This window comes from Triticum dicoccoides, chromosome 2B (genome assembly GCF_002162155.2).
Source record: "Triticum dicoccoides isolate Atlit2015 ecotype Zavitan chromosome 2B, WEW_v2.0, whole genome shotgun sequence".
Lineage (NCBI taxonomy): Eukaryota > Viridiplantae > Streptophyta > Magnoliopsida > Poales > Poaceae > Triticum > Triticum dicoccoides.
In genome coordinates, this window is record NC_041383.1 from 773,393,876 (window position 1) to 773,415,058 (window position 21,183).

The window sequence follows — 21,183 nt, forward strand, 5'->3', positions numbered from 1 at the left end:
GGGGAGGTGTCTGCACCACGCTCACATCTGGCAACCGCGACACACCAAAAGCCCTGCTCCCTCGCTCGCGTGATTTCCCGCCCAACGCTACTTGCCCGCACTCATGCCGCTGTAGAACGGCTGCTCCGCATTGACGCCAGCCTAGAGTGGACGCGACCTCTCACTGTCGACATTGATGCGAGTTCACCGGCATAAAAGCCGGCTGGGAGACTGAAGGAAATATGCCCTCGAGGCAATAATAAAGTTATTATTTATTTCCTTATTTCATGATAAATGTTTATTATTCATGCTAGAATTGTATTAACCGGAAACATGATACATGTGTGAATACATAGACAAACATATAGTCACTAGTATGCCTCTACTTGACTAGCTCATTAATCAAAGATGGTTATGTTTCCTAACCATAGACATGTGTTGTCATTTGATTAACGGGATCACATCATTAGGAGAATGATGTGATTGACATGACCCATTCCGTTAGCCTAGCACTTGATTGTTTAGTATGTTGCTATTGCTTTCTTCATGACTTATACATGTTCCTGTAACTATGAGATTATGCAACTCCCGTTTACCGGAGGAACACTTTGGGTGCTACCAAACGTCACAACGTAACTGGGTGATTATAAAGGAGTACTACAGGTGTCTCCAAAGGTACATGTTGGGTTGGCGTATTTCAAGATTAGGTTCTGTCACTCCGATTGTCGGAGAGGTATCTCTGGGCCCTCTCGGTAATGCACATCACTATAAGCCTTGCAAGCATTGCAACTAATGAGTTAGTTGTGAGATGATGTATTACGTAACGAGTAAAGAGACTTGCCGGTAATGAGATTGAACTAGGTATTGGATACCGACGATCGAATCTCGGGCAAGTAACATACCGATGACAAAGGGAACAAAGTATGTTATTATGCGGTTTGACCGATAAAGATCTTCATAGAATATGTAGGAGCCAATATGGGCATCCAGGTTCCGCTATTGGTTATTGACCAATAATAGTTCTAGGTCATGTCTACATAGTTCTCGAACCCGTAGGATCCGCACGCTTAAGGTTTCGATGGCAGTTATATTATGAGTTTATGAGTTTTGATGTACTGAAGGAGTTCGGAGTCCCAGATGAGATCGGGGACATGACGAGGAGTCTTGAAATGGTCGAGAGGTAAAGATCGATATATTGGACGACTATATTAGGAGTTTGGAAAGGTTCCGAGTGATTCGGGTATTTTTCGGAGTACCGGAGAGTTACGGGAATTCGCCGGGGAGTATATGGGCCTTATTGGCCATACGGAAATAGAGGAGAAAGGCCAAAAGGAAGGAGGCCTGCGCCCCCCCTCTGGTCCGAATTGGACAAGGGGCGCAGCCCCCCTTTCCTTCTTCATCTCCCCCTCTTTCCCCTTCTCCTACTCCAACAAGGGAGGTGGAATCCTAGTAGGACTCCACACTTGGCGCGCCCCCTCCTAGGGCCGGCCTCCTCCCCCCTTGCTCCTTTATATACGGGGGCAGGGGGGCACCCCATGACACACAAGTTGATCTACGGATCGTTCCTTAGCCGTGTGCGGTGCCCCCCTCCACCATATTCCACCTCGGTCATATCGTCGCGGAGTTTAGGCGAAGCCCTGTGCCGGTGGAGCATCATCATCGTCACCACGCCGTTGTGCTGACGGAACTCATCCCCGACACTTTGCTGGATCGGAGTCCGGGGATCGTCATCGAGCTGAACGTGTGCTGAACTCGGAGGTGCCGTACGTTCGGTACTTGGATCGGTCGGATCGTGAAGACGTACGACTACATCAACCGTGTTGTCATAACGCTTCCGCTTACGGTCTACGAGGATACGTGGACAACACTCTCCCCTCTCGTTGCTATGCCATCACCATGATCTTGCGTGTGCGTAGGAATTTTTTTTTTGAAATTACTACGTTCCCCAACATGGTCAACGAGCCCGCCAGATATGAGCCAGGCAACTCACTGCTCCACCTCCCTGGCCGCCCCAGGCCACTGCGGGCTGGCGCACCGAAGATCAAGTGGTCGTTTCAAGCCGACACGTGCTTCAGCAACTCGCGGCTCCAAGCCAGCTCGCGGAGGAGTGACGAGTTGCTCTAGGCTAGCACGCAAGGGAGCACGGCGGCATGGGCACTATGGCTGCCATGGACGAGGCCTGTCGTACCGCTCCTCCCATGCCGGCTTCGCGAAGATCGACGAAGCGGCGGCCCGCACGCCCACGTTCGCATCAACATCAAGGAAAAGTAGAATATGGAAGGCCGCCATCGCTTGAATCCCGTGAAGGCCACCGCCGCGGCATCACCAGTGTGCACATCCGGTGTCTTGCCCACTTCATAGGCCACCGTCGTCCCCCGCCCCAAAAACCAACCCTGATTCGTGCTTCACGGAAGCGGAGGGTATCCTTCCCCTTCGGCTGAAGCATATCCCTCCAGCGCCACTCCGATGAGCGGCACAGCTGGACATGCGAAAGTGGAGGCTACTATTTTCCCTTTCCATTGAAGCGTATACCTTCGGGGCATAGGACATCCGATGAGCGGGCTGCCGGCATGGAGAAGATAATGGAGATCCGCCATGGCTGGCCGTTTACTAGTTTAGCGTATCCATGTCCTGGAAATGAAGATTCACCGCCACCTAGACTAATTTTACCTTAGTCCGGTACTGTTTTTAGTTAAAATATGTTCGAAATGTAAATGTTCGCGTCCGATTTGTATGAATATCATTCAATTTAAATGAAGTTCGTCCAATTTGTTTAAACAATTATTGAAATGTATGTGAATAGCGTTTTTTCATGAATATGTGGATAGCGTTGGATGGTCGACTCCCACATCCGGTTTCTCAGACTGGTCACCAGTCCACGGGCGGATACGATGTCCATTTTACGGGTAAGCGGTGGAGATGCCCTTAGTGTCCCTGGGTTATGGATCCATCAGGAAGGATTTCATGTTGAAAACTATATATTTTCCTCAAAGAAAATATATCTATTCCACGCGTGCTGCAACTTTATGATCCCGAGTGGATAAATATGGATCGATCATTGCCTCGTCGTGCACGTTGCTTTCGCCTCATCTCTTTATCTTGCTACACGATATGCCTATGCCTCGCTGATAGTGCTAGCCCAAGTAGCCAGGTCCGTGAAACACACACGGAGAAAAAGTAGCTAGCCACACATGACAGGCACCAACGGTCCAACGCACACGCATAACCTTGATTGCTTTCTTCTCCAAATTAAAATCACACTGGATTCATTGGTCATCTGTCAACCAACCAAAAGAGAAGAAAGAAGGCAAGAATCGTTGCCTAATTTGTCCTGTTTGCTTCAGAAAGACACTACGACGAGAAGCTTGACTTGGTTATCCATTTCTTCTTCTTTTTTCTCTACAATATCCTATCATAATAAATTGTTTGTTACTTGCATTCAAAGAAAGATAATTAATTCACGAGAAACTCGACCTAGTACCTGATAAAACATTGATCTGTTTCTCTTAGGTCCAACTAATTAAAATTTTGATCAGTTTCTCTTAAGACGTGTCATGTGTACAGTGTATATATCTGTCTACTTATAGTAGAGCTTAATCAGTCAAGCTAGCAGAGGAGGAGCAGAGGAGTGACGGTGACGAGCAAGAGCAGGAGGGCCGCATGCGTCGCCGTCTTCCCGGGCGACCTGATTGTGGTGGCCACCGCCGGGGCGGCTGAGGACGTGTCGGGCTCAGAGAGGGAGCTGAGGCTGAAGCGCGGGTTGGAGCCGTAGAGCGCCTGCACGCCGCGGACGTCGTCCAGGGTGAGGTCCGCCTTGCGGGTGCGCGGCTTCAGGCTCGGGTACATGACGGCGTCCGGCACGGACGAGTGCGCCAGCCCCAGCACGTGGCCGATCTCGTGCGTGGCCACCGACTCCAGGTCCACGGCGCCGGAGCCGGGGTCGTCGCCGCCGTGGCCGAGGACGGCCCACCGCTCGGCGGCATCGAGGTGGAGCTGGCCGCTGGGCGGGGAGAAGGCGTGGCCGAGCACGCCGAGCGGGCCGTCGAAGGGCTCGCCGTCGCCGTGGTCGCCCGCGAGGAAGCCCACGCGCACGTCCGCCGTGTTGTAGTCGCGCGTCTCGCGGAACCGCACCGGGATGACGCGCGCCCAGCGCGCGAACGCGCGGCGGAAGGCGGCGCGCACGGCCCCGCGCGGGAGATGTTCAGGGAGGGGCTGGTAGGGAGGGTCGGAGAGCACGGCGTAGGTGAGCAGGAAGTGGCCCGGCGCGCGCGCCCAGCGCGGCTGGCCGGCGAAGAAGGCGAAGCGGGCGGTGGTGTTCGCCTGGAGGTCCGGGACGCCGCAGCGCGGGGTGGCGAGGAGGTCGAGCGTGCGGGCGTCGAGGCGGCCCGTGACGGGGAGGCCGAGGGTGGATTGGTAGAGGCTCACCACGAGCCGCCCGTCGGCGTCGGCGGGCGTGGACGCGTAGCCGAAGCGCGCCAGGTAGCGCCTGAGGCCGTCGGTGACGTTGCCGTCGCGTGCCTGGAGCGTGTCCGCGAGCGAGGAGGGGGCGTTGGCGTCGCCGTGGAGAAGAAGGTGCCTGGAGCAGCAGGTGCAGCATGGTGGAAGCAGGAGGAGGGGGTGCAAGAAGAGGAGGAGGAAGGGGAGAGAAGAGTGGGAGGTGGACATGGGCGCGCGCGCGCGCATATGGCTCGTGTACTTGGAAACAGGGGAGGTGCAAGAAGAAGAAAGAATGTCGAGGGGCTCGTGTACTTTAGCTCGGGCCACACTGACCGCAGTCCGCAGGACGAAGCTTTGTTGTCTCTGTCTTAATTTGGAGCTCAGCTCTTGTGCTTCCGAAAAGGAGGGGAAGAAGAAAATGGGGCGTTTGTTGTTTGGAACTTGATCCCGTGTCGTGTCTTGCTCAGAGACACGGAGCATTCAGCTCCAATTCCTCGCCACCTGTGTAGTGGAGCACTATGTTCCTGCTCCCATCTTCATTTCTTTTCTTTTTCTTTCTGATGAAGCTGAGGGATGGACGGTCTCTTTGGAGTACGGACAGCTCTCTTATGCTGCTGCTGATTTTGTGGGGATTGTGTTGTGTTGTTTTGCTGGTGGCGCCACGAATAAACAAGTGCCCCACTTTATGTAGCACTACTATGTTCTTTTCAAGGTTGACTCGAAATCTTTAATTCCTCGAACACAATGCCACACCACTTTTATACACATCTAATAGCAAATTTAGCGGAATCGACCTATTCACCGTCTCCATATCGCAGAGTGCATGGAGCGCGCTTCATAATACTACAATGAAGGTTGTCGAGGCGATGTGCAAACTTAGAGACGCTATATTGTGTGTTTCCATATCTTTTCTCTTCTTTTCTATTTTTTTGTTGCATCAACTCAATAGTCACATGCAATTAGAAGGATTAAAACACTAATTTCAACTAATGTTACATTACAAAGTTCTTATATAGAAGGAGAAAAGTTTACTAGCAAAATTTTCATATAGGTTCGAATCTTATCCTTTTTAGCGACTGTAGCATGATTTTGAGCCCTATGACGTCCATGTGTGAATGCTCTGCACGGGCCACATGCATATGGGACGAGTCCACTTGCCCTCTAGGCACGGTGGCGTGCCAGTACGACGACCTTGTCTTCGTCCCATTCCTGTCTCATGCGGTCGTGAGGTCGGAGACGGCTTTCTCAACTCGGAAAGGCTCAATATGGTGCAAGTTGTTTCCTCGAATCTCATCATATTAGCATCGAATTGGCACACTCCACCGGCCACCGTGAAATCCTCTTATACTTCCTCGTAGTGGATCCATACTCAGGCACTCTGCTCTGCGGCCAGTGCCTGCCAAGCGACAGTCTGCTCAAAGATTTTCCTTGGGCGGATTGCCTATGCGCAGGCAGCGTACCACTCATCTCATGCCTCCTCGACAGTGAAGTCAGACACTAGACGTTGCATCAGAGAGACATCTCGGGCGAGTTTGGGATCTTCACATAACTATGCTAGTTATCCCAAATCAGCATGTGCATTTTGGGATCCCAACCCTTCCACTCAGTGAAGATGGTGAGTTCCCCTGTAGGGTCTCCATCATGTCGTAGTGATCCCACTCATCCTCCTCAGCGATGCCAACAGCCTCCTACGCCGCTTCCTCCTTGTTGAGCAGTCATTCCTCCATATCCGAGAGTGAAACCTAGCCTGGCCGAAGGGGAGCCAACATCACGAAAATGGTTATGGAAGTAGAGAAAATGAGGAACTCGATGCGATATAGTGGAACGGGTGGCGCGGAAACGTGGCGGGAAGAGCGCCAGGCATTGGGCGTGTGGCGGTCTCCATCAATTGGCCCACTTTCCGATGTCATAGGCGCCTGGCTATCTGCACCATTGAGAGGAAGAAGAGATGAGCCCCGCGGAAGGTTGGGAAGGTAGGTGAAAGTTCCCTCCCGCGCGAGCAATTGGCAAATGGACCACGCTCCGAACCAACACCCCACAACCTTCAAATATGGAGGATCGTCTTCTTGATATGTTGCGCCCTTCATAAATCATAGTCATCCACTGCCAGATGGCAACTCTACTAGAGCGGATTTTCAATTAAAACCAACATACATGCGATTATTATATGGATTGGATCGATATGACGACATTGCTAGAGTTGCTCTAATATACCAGACCAGACCAGACTAGACCAAGACCCTTTTTTGATAAAGGGCATTATTATTAACTCAAAATATAGCATCAAGTGGATACAAAGTATGATAAGTCACACCGCATCTCTACATAAGCATAACTAAGATGCACACAAACAAGCACCAACAGTCTGACAAATATATTTTTTAAATGACATATGCGCAACAGTAGACGGAAACTGCCAATGGAGGCCGAGCTCCAGGGAGCTCGCTATTTAAATAAAAAAAAATCATATTTCAAAGTTTCAATTTTTTTTTCCAAAAACAATCCATGGAAACTTAGTTCGTGTGGAAAATCATTTGAAACTTTTGTGTTTTGTAGGCTGTACAAAAAGATGGCCCAAGAACAAATAATTGGCCCATTTTAGAAATATGTTTTTGTGTTTTTTCTGTAAGCCACGTGTGGAAGTATATAATTATGAATTTTTGCACATACGTAATACACATGTGTGTTAGTGTTTGCAAAAATAGTTTCAATTCTTTTTACCTTGTGGAATTTCATTTTTTTTTTCAAAACAAGCTCCAAGGACCTCGGCCTCCAAAAGCCTTCACCCCAACAGTAGAGACATGTAGGACTGATAATGTCTATGTTAAAGGAGGAGGTGGAACGATCCATAGATTATGGTGTCAACTATATTCGGTAAAAACCTTCATGTCCACCCGCTCCAACCACATATGCACCGCCTTGAACAACGGTTAGTACTCCGTTTGATGTAGTGTAGACCACATACGAAAGAGTGTGTACATCAAAAAATAACCTGCATAGAAGATGAGTTCTTTCATTAAAAATCAAATGATTTCTACATAGACAAAGCGTCCATAATAAGGTATACGCTCTCACCCTTGTAAGTGTTTTAAACCTATTTGAAATACCATCCAACCGATGACCAAAAATATTCGCAACATTTGTGGGTGGATACAAGTTGGATGCTATTTGGATGTTGACCATGTCAAACCTAAACGTGCACTTAAAAAAGAGGTGTTTGATTGTCTAGTCGTGTGTAAAAAAGCCACACTTCATACTTCCATGTCAATTGCGATTGGCGAGGTTGTCATTGGTAAGTACAACTCCATTCCAAGATATCACATAAGTATTTTGACTTTTAGTGGAATCTTAGACCTCCAAACTTTCATGTTATTATCCACCGTGACTTTTGAATGCGTGAGCGCATGGTACATAGAGTCAAATGTGAATGACTTAGATGTAATAAGGTTACAGCGAAACACACCCCGTCTTTCTGCCAGGTTAATGGAATCCAAACAGGATAGAAGATTTTGCCATGACATAAGACGAGGGTCAATCAAGTCTCGTCTAAAAGAAATATCTGCTGGGAATAAAATGAGCAGCCGCGCAAGAGTATCATTCTTAACACGAACATTGTGGTGCAACGTCGGATATTGTTCTCGGAGGATGGCATCGCCTACCCAGATGTTCTCTCAGAAATGAATTTCTGACCCATCTTTAATCGTGAAAAATCCAAAGAGGAAAACATATTTCTTTCTCGTCGTTAGACTAACACAGAGTGGGAGTCCCAGGTTTTCAATAAGCCTGAGACACAACCTTTTGGTTTGGATATTGTTGCGTAGAAAGGCTTGCCAAACGTCATCCTTAATAAGTAGTTTGAACAGTCATTTTTCAAGTAAGATATCATTTTCTTAACCTGCAAGTCGTGAATGCCAAGCCCACCTTGGTCTTTTGGCCTACAAACCATGCTTTATTTGGCTAATATATACTTTCTTTTTTATTTTGTCTCCTTGCAACAAGAATCTGTATCTGAAATAATCCAGTCTTTGCAAGACCCTTTTGAGGGTTAAAAAAAGCATATAGAAAATCATATTTGTGAGGATGGAATTGATCAAATGCTAACTGTCGAGCAACATGCCTTTCTTACTGCTCAATCATTTCTCTAAGCGCTACGCAACATGTTTCCACTCTGCATAAGTGAGACGTCGATAATAAATCGGAATTTCCAAATATTTAATCAAGAATTGGCTTGCACACAAACAAACAGGTCAGCGTAACCAGCGGCCGACGCACTGACTTCTTCAAGGCAGAACAATTCATTTTTTATGAAAGTTAATTTTAAGCCGACATTTGTCATCTAGACCAAGACCATAGACATGTTTAGCTAAACAAACTCAGCTCCTTATGCAGCTTGCGCCCTCTTTACTTTTTTCATATATAAGCCAAGACTAGACGATGCTATCTTCGGCCAACTTTCTCACCGAACAAAAAGGGAACTAGCTAGCTACTACTAGTTGGAGGGCTCGAGACAGCAGAACCAATTATCATGTCTTTGAGAAAAGCAAAGGTTACACATGTGTCTACTATGATATCTGAATATCTGAAAGAGAATGACGCCGGACCAACAACATGGTTTATTACCTGCTATGGCACTAGCATTCAGCTGCTAGCTAGTTCAGCTTCGGCCGGTCCAAGAAGCTCTCATGGTCCACCGTCTCATAGGGTTCGTCTTTCTCCGCCACCGCCATCTCCGTGTGGGGAGTTTATCACGTACATGTGGGCTTTGCTCACTCATTCAGGTATCCTGAGAGGCAGGAGGATCATCAAGTTGGAAGCGTGTAATGCTACACCACCCATTTGTTCTTCATGGTGTGGGTCTGTACCGCTTGTTCTTCAGTAACTGTGTTTTCTGTTATTTTTCCTAATAGAAGTGGCATGTAATGTCCGGCAGCATACCTTTTTTTGTTGGACACACGAACCTCGTGATTGGTTAGTCCGTGACACCTTATGTTTCCAAGCTTGAATATAACTTCTCTGTATTTGGTGATTGGTTAACTTGATCTTATTGTGATGTATTGTGTGCCTATTTACATGTTATCGAGTCAAGCAGAAGTGTTATCACATCTATTACATGTCTGACATCACACTGAAGGCATTAAGAACTGACCGCAGAAGATCTTCATTGGTTGTCCTAAACGATTACCGCTGCAAATTGTGTGTAAGGTTTTGTTCTTGGTAAGCCATACTAAATGTATCTTATGATGCTGTGTGCAGGTGGACCGAAACAGTCAGTTCGACAGGGGAGCCTTTTTCGTGTGCGAATGGAGTTGAGGGGTCCATGTTTCCAGGACCTGGAGAGTGGTGGCCTCAATGAGTTCGGCCTTTCAACTGGGTATGCACAAGCTGGTCAGCAGCCTATCTGGTTATGTTGTTATCAGCAACTTACTGTTTATAAGTTGTCGCTGTGTCCTGAACAACATTTTTGTGCGGGACCAAGCTGATGATGAAAGCCGAAAGGAATGGTATCTTGAGAAGCAGGACCTTGATCAGTCAGCTGGGCGTGTACATAAGAAAGAGGAACGCGGCACTCATGGTTTCCTCGTGGGTCGTGGGCTCGTGGCACAGAGAAGAGGGCGCGGTTATTGTTCCTTGCCTTCTCCTAGTTTTCATTCACATGGTGTTATCTGAAGTGGTCTTATCAGTATCTGCTGCGCCATAATCATGCCTTATGCTTGCACCGGCTGTCTATGGGTTCCGCTTTCTTTCATCCCAAAAGATTGATCCATTGTTGCCTACATCTTTTTTAATATTATTAGAAAAATAAAGTTAATAAACTTGCGTTCACATAGCAGTTCACAGGCTTTGTAGCCAAACTAAGCAACCTTCAGAAACCAAACAATAAGTGTACCTGCGTTGAGCATCAGCAACCATGAGAGGGTCGATCGATTGAAGGCGCTGGGCTTGCGTGGGGCACAACGGCGTGGCGGCGGGCGCTCCTGGCAGCGGCGTGCGGTCGGCGCGTCCACGATACGGTGGCGTTCTAGCGGCGCTGTTAAATTGTGATCCAAATTATATTGTACTCCCTACATTCCTAAATATAAGTCTTTGTAGAGATTTCACTATGAACTATATACGGATGTATGTAGATGCATTTTAAGTGTGGATTCATTTATTTTGCTCTGTATGTAGTCCATCTAATGGAATATCTATAAAGACTTACATTTAGGAACGGAGGGAGTATTGAACTGGACGTAGTACAAACAGTGTGGACCTTTGCGTTGATACCGACGCGTACGAATATAACTCGTTTACTCCGCAGACGCCGCCGCAACCGCGGATCCCAGGGGCGTCGCCACCGCCACCATGGATCCCCACACGCCATCACCGCCGCGTATCCCCACAGACGACGCAGATGCTGCCGCTGCCACATATCCCCATGGACAACCTTGATGCTGCCGCCGCCACTGATCCCCACAGACGCCCCAGACGCCGCCGACTAGTGCAAAGCGTGGTCGCGTTCTCTGCACGGCTATACGGACCATCGCTTTGCCTGAGGTCGCCTGTCATGGCTGCCACTGACGTCGGCGGGAACAACTCTCTGATGGCACCTGAGGACTCCATAGGTGATTTGCTATACTGCTTCGTGAGTCGCGTCCGCTGATCTTGTGCAAGCCTTGGAGGAGTATCTGCCGGTCATTCTAGGGATGGCAAAGGATGGTAACTCAACTCTTTGATTTGTACACCTCGACCTCGTGCTTGATACATCTTAATTTGCTCAAAAAATGGTCGAGGTTCTTGGAAAAAAAGACAATATCTTGTTCACACCATTTTTTTTGTTTTATTATTTGATTTGAAGGGACTGGTAAAGAGAAACATAAGTTATATCAAGAGATTCTAACATGCAAAATGGGGGAACTGCCCATCAGATACTTAGGAATGCCTGTATCAGATGTTAGAATTAGAAATCTACACTGGAACTGTGTAACTAACAAAACTGAAAAAAGACGCAGTTGTTGGCAGGGGAAGTTGCTGGGCTGTATTGCTGGCAGAATAACCCTGGTGCAAGTATGTCTGACTAATATTCCACCTTTTATGATGTATTTTTATGCTGTCGCAAAAGAGGTTGTTAGAAAAGCTGATTTTTTAGGGCTAGATTGGTTTGGCAAGAAGATGAGAACATGAAAAAAAAATACCATCTAGTTAAATGGGAGAAATATTGCACTCCTAAAGATGTAGGGGGATTAGGGATCCTAAATCTGGAGGTGATAAATATGGCATTATTGGCCAAATGGTTTTGGAAAATAGAAACATAGGAGGGATTATGGCAAGATATACTTAGTAGAAAGTATGGAAAGGGAAAATGCTTAGCCTTAATAGCTAAGAGACCTGGAGATTCCCAATTCTAGGGTAATCTGATGAGAATTAAAGAAATATTTTATAAATTTGTTAAAAAAGAACTAGGAGATGGGAAAAATATCAGATTTTGGGAGGATACTTGGGTAGATGATAAACCTTTAAAGGAAGTTTACTCTAGAGTATATGGTATATGCTTTGACCACAATATAACTGTAGATGAGGCCATACAAAAAGGATGGCAAGGATTTAAATTCAGAAGAACTTTACATGGGGAAGTCCTGGAGTAATGGAATAGTCTTAAAAGTAGATGTGAGGAAGTATCTATGGGAGTTGGAAAAGACAAAGTCACCTGGACCCTTACTGTAGATCATAAATTTACGGTGGGATCATTGTACAGGAAAATTATCACTCTTGGTCTGAAATTCCCAGAGAAATTTCTGTGGAAGACCAAAGTGCCTGGGAAAGTCAAAGTTTTTTTATGGATAGTTAATAGGAAAAGTATCTTTTTTTTTGGAGAATGACGAGCCCCCAAATTATACAGGAGAATGATTACGGTCAAACAACCAAACCTCCTATACCCTACTTGGTACAGCTCCAATCATCTTGAAGTCCCCATGATCTTTTGCTTCCATCGCCAGGTTATGCGCGAGCTTGTTCCTTTCCTGCTGATCCAGTTGACTTGCCAGGATACGAAGTGCCCCAAGCACTCACGTATATCTCTGATAATCAGAAAACAGTGGGATCGGTTTGTGGCTTGCGGGGACAACTCTTTAGCTAGTGTACTGCAATCAGATTCGATGATTATATGGCCATTATCTCTAATAGCAGATGCTTGAGCCTCCATTATGTCCATGCAGGTCCCAGTATTCTGCCCAAGGGAGACAACGGGGATTCCCTTGTGGTCTCTAGCCACAGCTCCGGCATAGCTCAGTCCCGAGTCAGGGTTGTATGCTGTGTCCGTATTCAGTTTTGCAAATCCCGCTAGAGGAGCATACCAATGGTTGCCTGCATCATTTTCCCGCCTCACATTACGCATGTTCTTGCTTCCCACTGGCTCTTTCCCCCTCTTGCTATCTATGGCGACAAGACAGTTTTGGATTTCCTCTTCATATCTTGTCAGGAAGGATGCAGATCGCAAGATGGATTCTTTCCCATCCCCATGCACGCAGTTGTCCCGTAGGAACCATGCTCTCCATATCAGTAAAAGGATTTTATCCCGCATGTCTGCATTGCATGTGTCCAGGATGATCTGTAGCCAATCTCTGCCAGTGTTTCTGAATGTCGCCTCATCCGGGAGGTCCCAAACCTCTCTCATTGCAAATCTCAAAGCCTTGCTTTTGGTGCATTCTATCACAATGTGGAACTCCTCTTCCTGTGCATATCCACATATGCTACACGTAGTATCCACCTCCAGAGTTTGTTTGAATTTATTCTTCTTGGTGGCCAGGGTATTGGTCGCAACCCTCCAACCAAATATTTTAACCTTTTCCGGCACTGAAGCCTTCCAGATAAGATCCCATATGCTACGGTTGTTACTGTCACATGTAGATGTAGATGTAGCTAGGTCTCGCCCTGGTCCGTCCATGGCCAGTCTATACGCACTCCTCACAGAGAACACTCCAGATTTCTCATGATTCCACGCAAGCTGATCCTCCGTCAGATTGGTCGGCAGTTTGATTTTGCAAATATCATTTGCATCAAGATGATTGAAAATCCGATATATATAAGTTCGGTGTTCCAATTATTTACCCCTTGCACTAATAGTTGGTTGACCCATCTCAACCGAGTTCTGGAGGTAAAGTTCGCCACTTTGAGTCCTTCCTTCCTGGGGATCCAATTATCTCTTGTGATTTGAATACTTCTTCCATTACCACACGCCATATGAGGCCTTTCTTCAAAAGTTCCAGCCAAAATTCAATCCCTCTCCATGCAGGTGATGCATCCGATGCAAAGACTGTGTCAAGGAGCTTACCATGCGGAAAATATTTGGATTTAAGGACTCGAGCACAGAGGCTATCCGGGTTCTGGATCAATCTCCATGCTTGTCTAGCTAGAAGTGCTTGGTTGAAACCTTACATATCTCTGAATCCAATCCCACCCGCTCTCTTGGGTTTTACCATTTTATCCCAAGCCATCCAATGGACTTTGCGGTGTTCTCCATCTTCACCCCACCAAAATTTTCTGATAAGCTTCTCATATTTCTCATAGAAGCCTACAGACATCTTGAAAACACTCATCACATGGGTGGGTAAAGCTTGAGCTACAGATTTCACAAGTGCCTCCTTCGCTGCATGAGACATATACCTTTCCGACCAATCATTGCACCTGTCCATAATGGGTTGAAAGTTATCATCCTTCATTTTCCCCTCTGGAGTAGGGAGTCCCAAGTACTTGCTCTCAAACGTGGCCGACACCACACCCAGGGTCTCCTTGATCCGTTCTTGGGTTGTGTTCGGGCATCGCTCACTGAAAAGTATTGAACACTTACTTGGGCTGAGAAGCTGACCCGAGCAATTTTGAAACAAAGCGAGCGCTTTCTGAACGACATTGGCTTCCTCCGCAAATGCTTTAAAGAACAAAAGGCTGTCATCGGCAAAGTGGAGGTTCGAAATACCTGGGCTCCCTCTTGCCACCTTAATGGGTGTGATGTTACCATTGGATATCTCCTTATTCAGGATACTATTAAGACCATCCGCGACAAAGAGGAATAGATATGGGCTAAGGGGATCTCCTTGACGCAGCCCTCTCGACGGACTAAAAGTTTCCAACAGCTCACCGTTGCACCGGGCAGCATATCTCACCAAGCAAACACACTTCATCACCCAGTTCGTCCATTTTTCATTAAATCCCAATTTGCGCAGAGTGTTTTCAAGGAAACCCCAGTCCACTCTGTCATATGCTTTCGCCAGGTCTAGCTTGTACGCACAATGAGTATCTCGTGCGTTCTTGCTATGCTGAATTTTATGGAAGCATTCAAACGCAATGTAGGCATTATCCGTTAGCAATCTCCTAGGGACAAACGCACTCTGTGTCTCGGAGATGATTTCATCCAGGAATGGCCTCAATCGGTTTACTAGACACTTCGCCACTACCTTATATATGATGTTGCATAAACTGATCGGACGGAAGTCCTTCAAGCTCTCGGGGTTGGTGCCTTTCGGAATGAGGACAATAGTAGTATCGTTAATTCCTTCGGGCACGATCCCATCTGCAAAAAACTTCTTTACCGCCCCTACCACATCTTCTTTTAAAATGTCCCAATTCCTCTGATAGAAGCGGGCTGGAAACCCATCGGGCCCTGGTGCTTTCAATGGGCCGATTTGAAATAAGGCATCACTGATTTCCTTTTCTGTGAAATCCTTTGTCAGCATGTTATTCATATCCTCATTAACTCTCGCTTGCATCATGTCGATTAATTCCTGTGGTGCCACCTTATTATCTTTAGTATACAGGTCCTTGAAAAAGCGTGTGGTCATCTGCTGGATCCCATCTTTATCTTCAACCCACTGGCCATTACCATCTTTCAACCTTGTGATGGTATTCTTTTTTCCTTCTCCAGGTTGCCTTCCGCTGAAAATATTTAGTGTTTTTATCGCCCTCTTTCAGCCAGGTTGTTCTAGATCTTTGTCTCCACATAATTTTCTCTCTCAACAAAACTTCATCAAGTTCCCTTGCTACTCTGTTTATTTCGTACTGCCTACCAGTTGTGGGAGGTCCTTCCCAGAGGCTCTCGAGTTTCTTGCGCAAATGCATTGTTTTCTTAACAATGGATCCAAATTCTTTCTTATCCCAACTTTGCAGCGCTTGTTGTATCGAGCCCAACTTCTCTTTCATTTCCTCCAGTGAACTAGCAGTTGCAGACCTGCTCCATGTGTTGTCCACCGTCTCAAACAAGGAATTTTCCCTCTCCCACATGGCTTCATACCGAAAGCTGTTGTTCGTTTTCCTGTATTCCATGCGTTCACTGAATGTTAACAAGAGTGGTAGGTGGTCAGACCTAGAGGAGCAAATGTGCTGGATATGTGCATCCATAAAGAGTTCAGACCACCGAGGGCAGGCCACACCCCTATCTATTCTGGCTTTGACATTGTCATTACCTGCTTGCTTATTATCATAAGTCCAGCAAGGTCTGCTAAAGCCTAGGTCATGAAGATTACAGTCCGAGAGGACCTCTCTAAAGTTAGCCATGTTTCTTTTGGGCCTTTTAGCTGCTGAGATGTGTTCAGTCTGCCACATGGTTTCATTCAGATCCCTATCATCATCCACGGCTCACTTGAGTGCGGCTTGATTCTCCTAAGCAAGTCCCACATATGGTGACGTTCATGAGCGCTTGGTTCGCCATACACAAATGTGTCGCGCCAACTTGGGCTATGAGGATTCTCCCTAATATGCACATCAATATACCTCGGGCCAACTGAGAGTCTCTTTATTTCAATTGTTTCATCCCAAAACAATGCTATCCCTCCCCCCTTGCCCTTCCCATTGTGGGTAATACAATGTTTCAGGCCTAGTCTCCACCTTAGCTTCTTGACATTTTCGGCACACTGACGGGTCTCCGAGATAAAAACTACCGACGGGCGATATGTGCTCACAAGGCACACGAGCTCCTGAACTGTCCGAGGTTGCCCTAACCCTCGGCAGTTCCAACTTAGGATCCTCATGTCTCCGGGACCGGCAGCCCCAGGGCCGGTAGCTTCCTTTCCTCCTTTCTTCCCATTACAATTCTTGCCTTCAGACTCTCCTACCCCTTTCTTCTTTTTAGCACCCACAGTTCCCTCTATTTCCTGCCAATCAACAATATCTCTCGCTGCCTCTACAGGACGCACACTCCTTTTTCCCAACACCGAGCCATCTTCAGACACATCCAGCATGTCTTTCTTCAGTCCATCGTCTGTACGGTTCTGTACCTGATCCGGCCTGTTCACCTCCTTGCTCATCGTTTCCTGTTCCAGGGGAGGGTCAGTGTTGCTGTCAAGACCCTCACCCAGCACAGTTTGCCATCCGGTCATGACAGCCTACGCGCTAGCCACTCTTTTGCCCAAAACAGATACAGAAACAACAACAGTCTGACCAGTGTCCTTCTCTTTTTTCTTCCCAGATATTTTGGAAGCCAATGTCTTGCTCGTATTACCATTGCCAGCCACATAACCATCCAAGTACTCCTTGGTACATGTGATGAATTTTGTCTGTAAATACCGATTGAAAGGCAGCTCAAACTGAACTCTGAGAAAAGCATTCAGATTCCTACCGGCTCTCCCAGAAGTAGCATCATGTCTATTCCACCTTACACACTCAAAGAGATCACCTGGATCAAAAGAGATAGGCACCTCTTTGCGATGCTTGAAAAGAATTGTGAATGTGATCACCTTGCCTCCATCATCAGAAAGCCTTGCATCCTCTTTTCTTGTAAAACTAATTTGATACCAGAAATTGTTTCCTTCCAGCAAGGGTTCGTAGAAGATCTTTTCTTGCGCAGCATCATTGTACTAACTCCCAATACTCCGTCAGGTGGATTGCCCGTTTGAGATTGACGAATCCGTTTCCTCCTTCGGCATCCCCTATCCATTAGAAACAGGGGTTGATCGCATCTTATTTGCTGCCATTTACCCTCAATCTTTGCAGCAGTACATGGAGATTCAAGAACAGGGGTCATCTGTTGCACGCTGACCGTCGTATCCTGCCGAATTGTATCTGTACACTCAAAGATTGACACTGGATCCTACACATTACCATCTAGTATGGATGATTCATTGCCAGCGTCCTCCACGACCTCTTCCACATTGGGGTCAGGCCTTTCGATTGAGCAAACCACACTAGTTTCCTCCATATCCGTGCAATAAGAAGTCTTTGGGGTAGGCAAAGGATTACCTGCTAGAGGTAACTTCAAACTCACCACTTTCGGATGATCTCTGACCATATGCACACGTTCCAAATCCCTCCTCATCTGCTGCAATTTCTGACCGATTTTTTCCAGTCCCTGGTCAATCGCCCGATCTGAAACCTTCCTGCAATCTTCCAGATTCTTTCCACTGCGGATCTTGCTCTTTGCCAATCTGCAGACCGCAGTCCTCATCCTGATCCATGAGTAGCGGAGTCCCAGGGGGTCTCCATCTTCATCGGCGGCCCTCAGGTCCCTCTTGTACTCTCTCACACTAGGTGGATTCTGGATCTCTGCCGCCGGAGCGGCGGCGGTAATCCATGTCGGCGTTCGCCCCCAGTCGCCTCGGGGTTAGGTGCGCCAAACACGGGACGAGCCATCATAGGACAAGAGACAATTTGCTAAAAAAAGGGTAGAAAGGAGGGAAAAGATGTGTGTTATGTGGAAAAGATGAATTAGTTGATCATCTGTTCTTTGAATGCTCTATGGCATCCTTGATGTGGGGGTTGATCAGATGTGTCTGTGGGCTTAAAACCACCCCCTTGAGTGTAAAGGATTGCTTTGGGAATTGGTTGAACAAGTTTGGCAGGGATGATAAAAAGCTAGTAATGGTGGGCGTTTCTGCTTTGTTATGGGCTATTTGGAAAAGTAGAAATGGGATTATTTTTTAAAACAAAAGGATAAATGATCCTTTATATATAATCAAACTAATTTCTCATTGGTTGGTTGATTGGTCTATCTTGCAGACAAAGGAGCCGCTAAAAAGGGTGCTGGAGCTGGGAGCAAGACTGTTACAGCGGGTAGCAAATGAAGTTTACACATCGAAGCAGGGCTGGAGAATCAATGTGGCAAGACTAGAGGGCTGAAGATAGGATTCCGTAGGCTGTTGAAGATGTGTACCTTTTTGCTGCTGCTGCGTTTTTACTAGTTTTCTTAGCTGTTAGTTTTCTCTAGTGCCCTCATGAACTTCATTATGTCCCTGATGATGTTGGTTGGCAGACTTGTATGCCTATGGGCTTTTGGGTGTTGATGGCTTGTGCGGGTTTGTGCGGCGCTGTTATGAATTTGTTAGTCTTTAGGTTGAATTCTGTGGATCTGCAAGTTGGTTTTCAGTAATGCAAATCGAAAGGGGGAAGCCCTTCTTTGATCAATTTTTTTTGTATTTATGATGCAAACATAAACCTCAGAGATTTCTACATATTGCCCCACATAAATATATTCTACATAATGTAGTCCTAAACTTCTAATGGGTTTTCAGGTTTATATATATTTCCAACTCACAAGAACGTTTATATAACTTGTTATTTGGAGGAGGGGGGGGGGCATTAACGTGCGGTTCTTAACACAAAAAACATATATGGGGAAGCGGATAAACTGAGCTCGAGCTCATATGAGCTCAGTGAGCAGTAAAACCTGAAAAAATGAACACAAATTCAAGCAAATCTGTTTTTTTGTGCCAACATTTGATGAATGATTTCTTTGCGGGCGCATTTGACGAATGTTTTTGCATGCTTGAAATTTTTATCACAAAATAACATTCGTGGAAGTCGTGGCAAAAAGACAAAATCGATGCTCCAAAAAAGTTATTTTTGGGCTGCTGATTTTGTTTTTTTGCCACGACTTAATTGAATGTCATTTCATGATGAAACTTTGCAAGTATTGAAAACATTTGTCAAATATTGCCACAAAATAATTTCGAATTTGTTTGAATTTGTTTTTTCTTCAGAGTTTATTGTTCACTCGGGCTCATATAAGGTCGAGATGAGAAGGGCACCTTCCCAGATATCAGATATGGCATCTACTATATCTAAATAGGAGGCCCGAGAGTGGACTTTTGGAGCCTGGGTGTATCGGAGGACCTTATTTTAAATACTTTACAAATCATATTTAAAGTTTTAAAAAAATCCAAAAACAATTCTACGTGATCATATGGATGTATATTACATATGTGTAAAGTTTGGTGATGAAACAAATAAACATGTGAACTATACAAAAAAGACAAAATGATGATTTCCAAATAGTGAATAATGATTGCACTGTTCATCTTTTTCAAAATCATGATTTTGTCTTTTTTGTGTAACTCACATGGTTACTTATTTCAGCATCAAAATTTGTGCATGTGTAATACATATCCATATAAACATGTTGATTTGTTCTCAGATTTTTTTGAAACTTCAAAAAAGCATTTTGGCACTATTTAAAATATAGGGCTCCAATGCACGTGACCTCCAAAGTGACTTTTTGTAGGAGGCCCCCACTATCTGATTTTCCCGCGTCCATGTCACTACAATTATTTTCAGTCGTTTGATTGACCATGTACAGCTCAGATCTGTAGTTGATTCCCCCGTGCTCCATTCCCCTTTGGCCGACTCCTCCTTCCTCGACGCGTGGAAGCGGAAGCGAACTTTCCTCCAAGCAAAACATGCAACATAATCCCTCCTCGTTAAGCTAGTCACTCCATTTCTCCCGTTCATCTCTCTCTCTCTCTCTCTCTCTCCAAACGACTCCCATGCTTCGACAGATATCAGCCAACGGCGGCAGTAGATTCGGTAGCTACGGAGGGGATGGTGGGGCAAGTGCAGGAGCGCATGGCAATCCATCTAGAGCATGTGTGGAACTTCAAGCAGAAGGGCATCATCTACAAGCTTATCAACAGCCTTGAGCGCAAGCTCGAGTTTTGCGAAGATCGACAAGGTGGCGGCCAGCATGTCCACGTCCACCGTCAACACCAAGGAAAAGAAGAACATGGAGGCCGCCGCCACTAGGGTCCCAGGAAGGCCACCGTCGCGGCGTTACCAGCGTGCACATCAGGTGTCTTGCCCACTTCGTAGGGCACCGTCATCCCCCGCCCCCAAAACCAACCCTGATCCGTGCTTCACGGAAGCGGAGGGCATCCTTCCCCTCCAGCTAAAGCATATCCCTTCGATGCCACTCCGATGAGCGGCGCAGCCAGACATGCGAAAGCAGAGGCTACTCTTTGCCCTTTCGGCTAAAGCATATACCTTTGGGGCTCACGGCAGTGCGATGAGCGGGCTGTCAGATATGGGGAAGACAATGAAGAGCCGCTGCGGCCGGCCGTATACTAGTTTACCGTATCCATGTCGTGGGAATGGAGATTCACCGCCACCTTGACTAATTTTACCTTAGAGCATCTCCAACGGTCGTACAAAAATATCGCGTCCAATAAAAGTTATAGCGTGCCACTATAGCACTTTTAATGCACCGGGACCAACATTGCTTTAGTAGAGCATCTCCAACAGCCACGCTAAACTAGCGCCGCGCCGCAAATTCGTCGGTTTTAGCGCGCGCGCAACGCGGCGGGTCGCTCCAGCGGGCGCGCAAAAACGGCGCACGCGCTATACCGAGTTGGGCGCCCTGTCGGAAACGCCATCCCGCGCGACGTATTTCGGGCGCCTGCTACAGCGCGCGGCACACTCGACGCTCGCGCCGCACTCTCTCCTTTCCTCCCCCCACGCCCCGCGCGCGCCGGCACCGGCGCCACCCATGGATGCGCACACCGGCACCCCGCTCTCCCCGCTGTACAGCCGCGACCC

General features: G+C 46.9%; 1 protein-coding gene across 1 annotated transcript; it reads right to left on the reverse strand.

The window, feature by feature from the left end:
* Window positions 1–3,394: 3,394 nt before the first annotated feature.
* LOC119366204 (metalloendoproteinase 4-MMP-like) lies at window positions 3,395–5,104 on the reverse strand. The gene has a single exon (XM_037631895.1). It carries the CDS (start codon window positions 4,894–4,896, stop codon window positions 3,586–3,588), a length of 1,311 nt encoding a protein of 436 aa, XP_037487792.1. The 5' UTR covers window positions 4,897–5,104; the 3' UTR covers window positions 3,395–3,585.
* Window positions 5,105–21,183: the final 16,079 nt, after the last annotated feature.

Coding starts and splice junctions, on each gene's coding strand:
- LOC119366204 (XM_037631895.1), bottom strand. CDS start 4,896: ATGCTCCGTGTCTCTGAGCAAGACACGACACGGGATCAAGTTCCAAAC.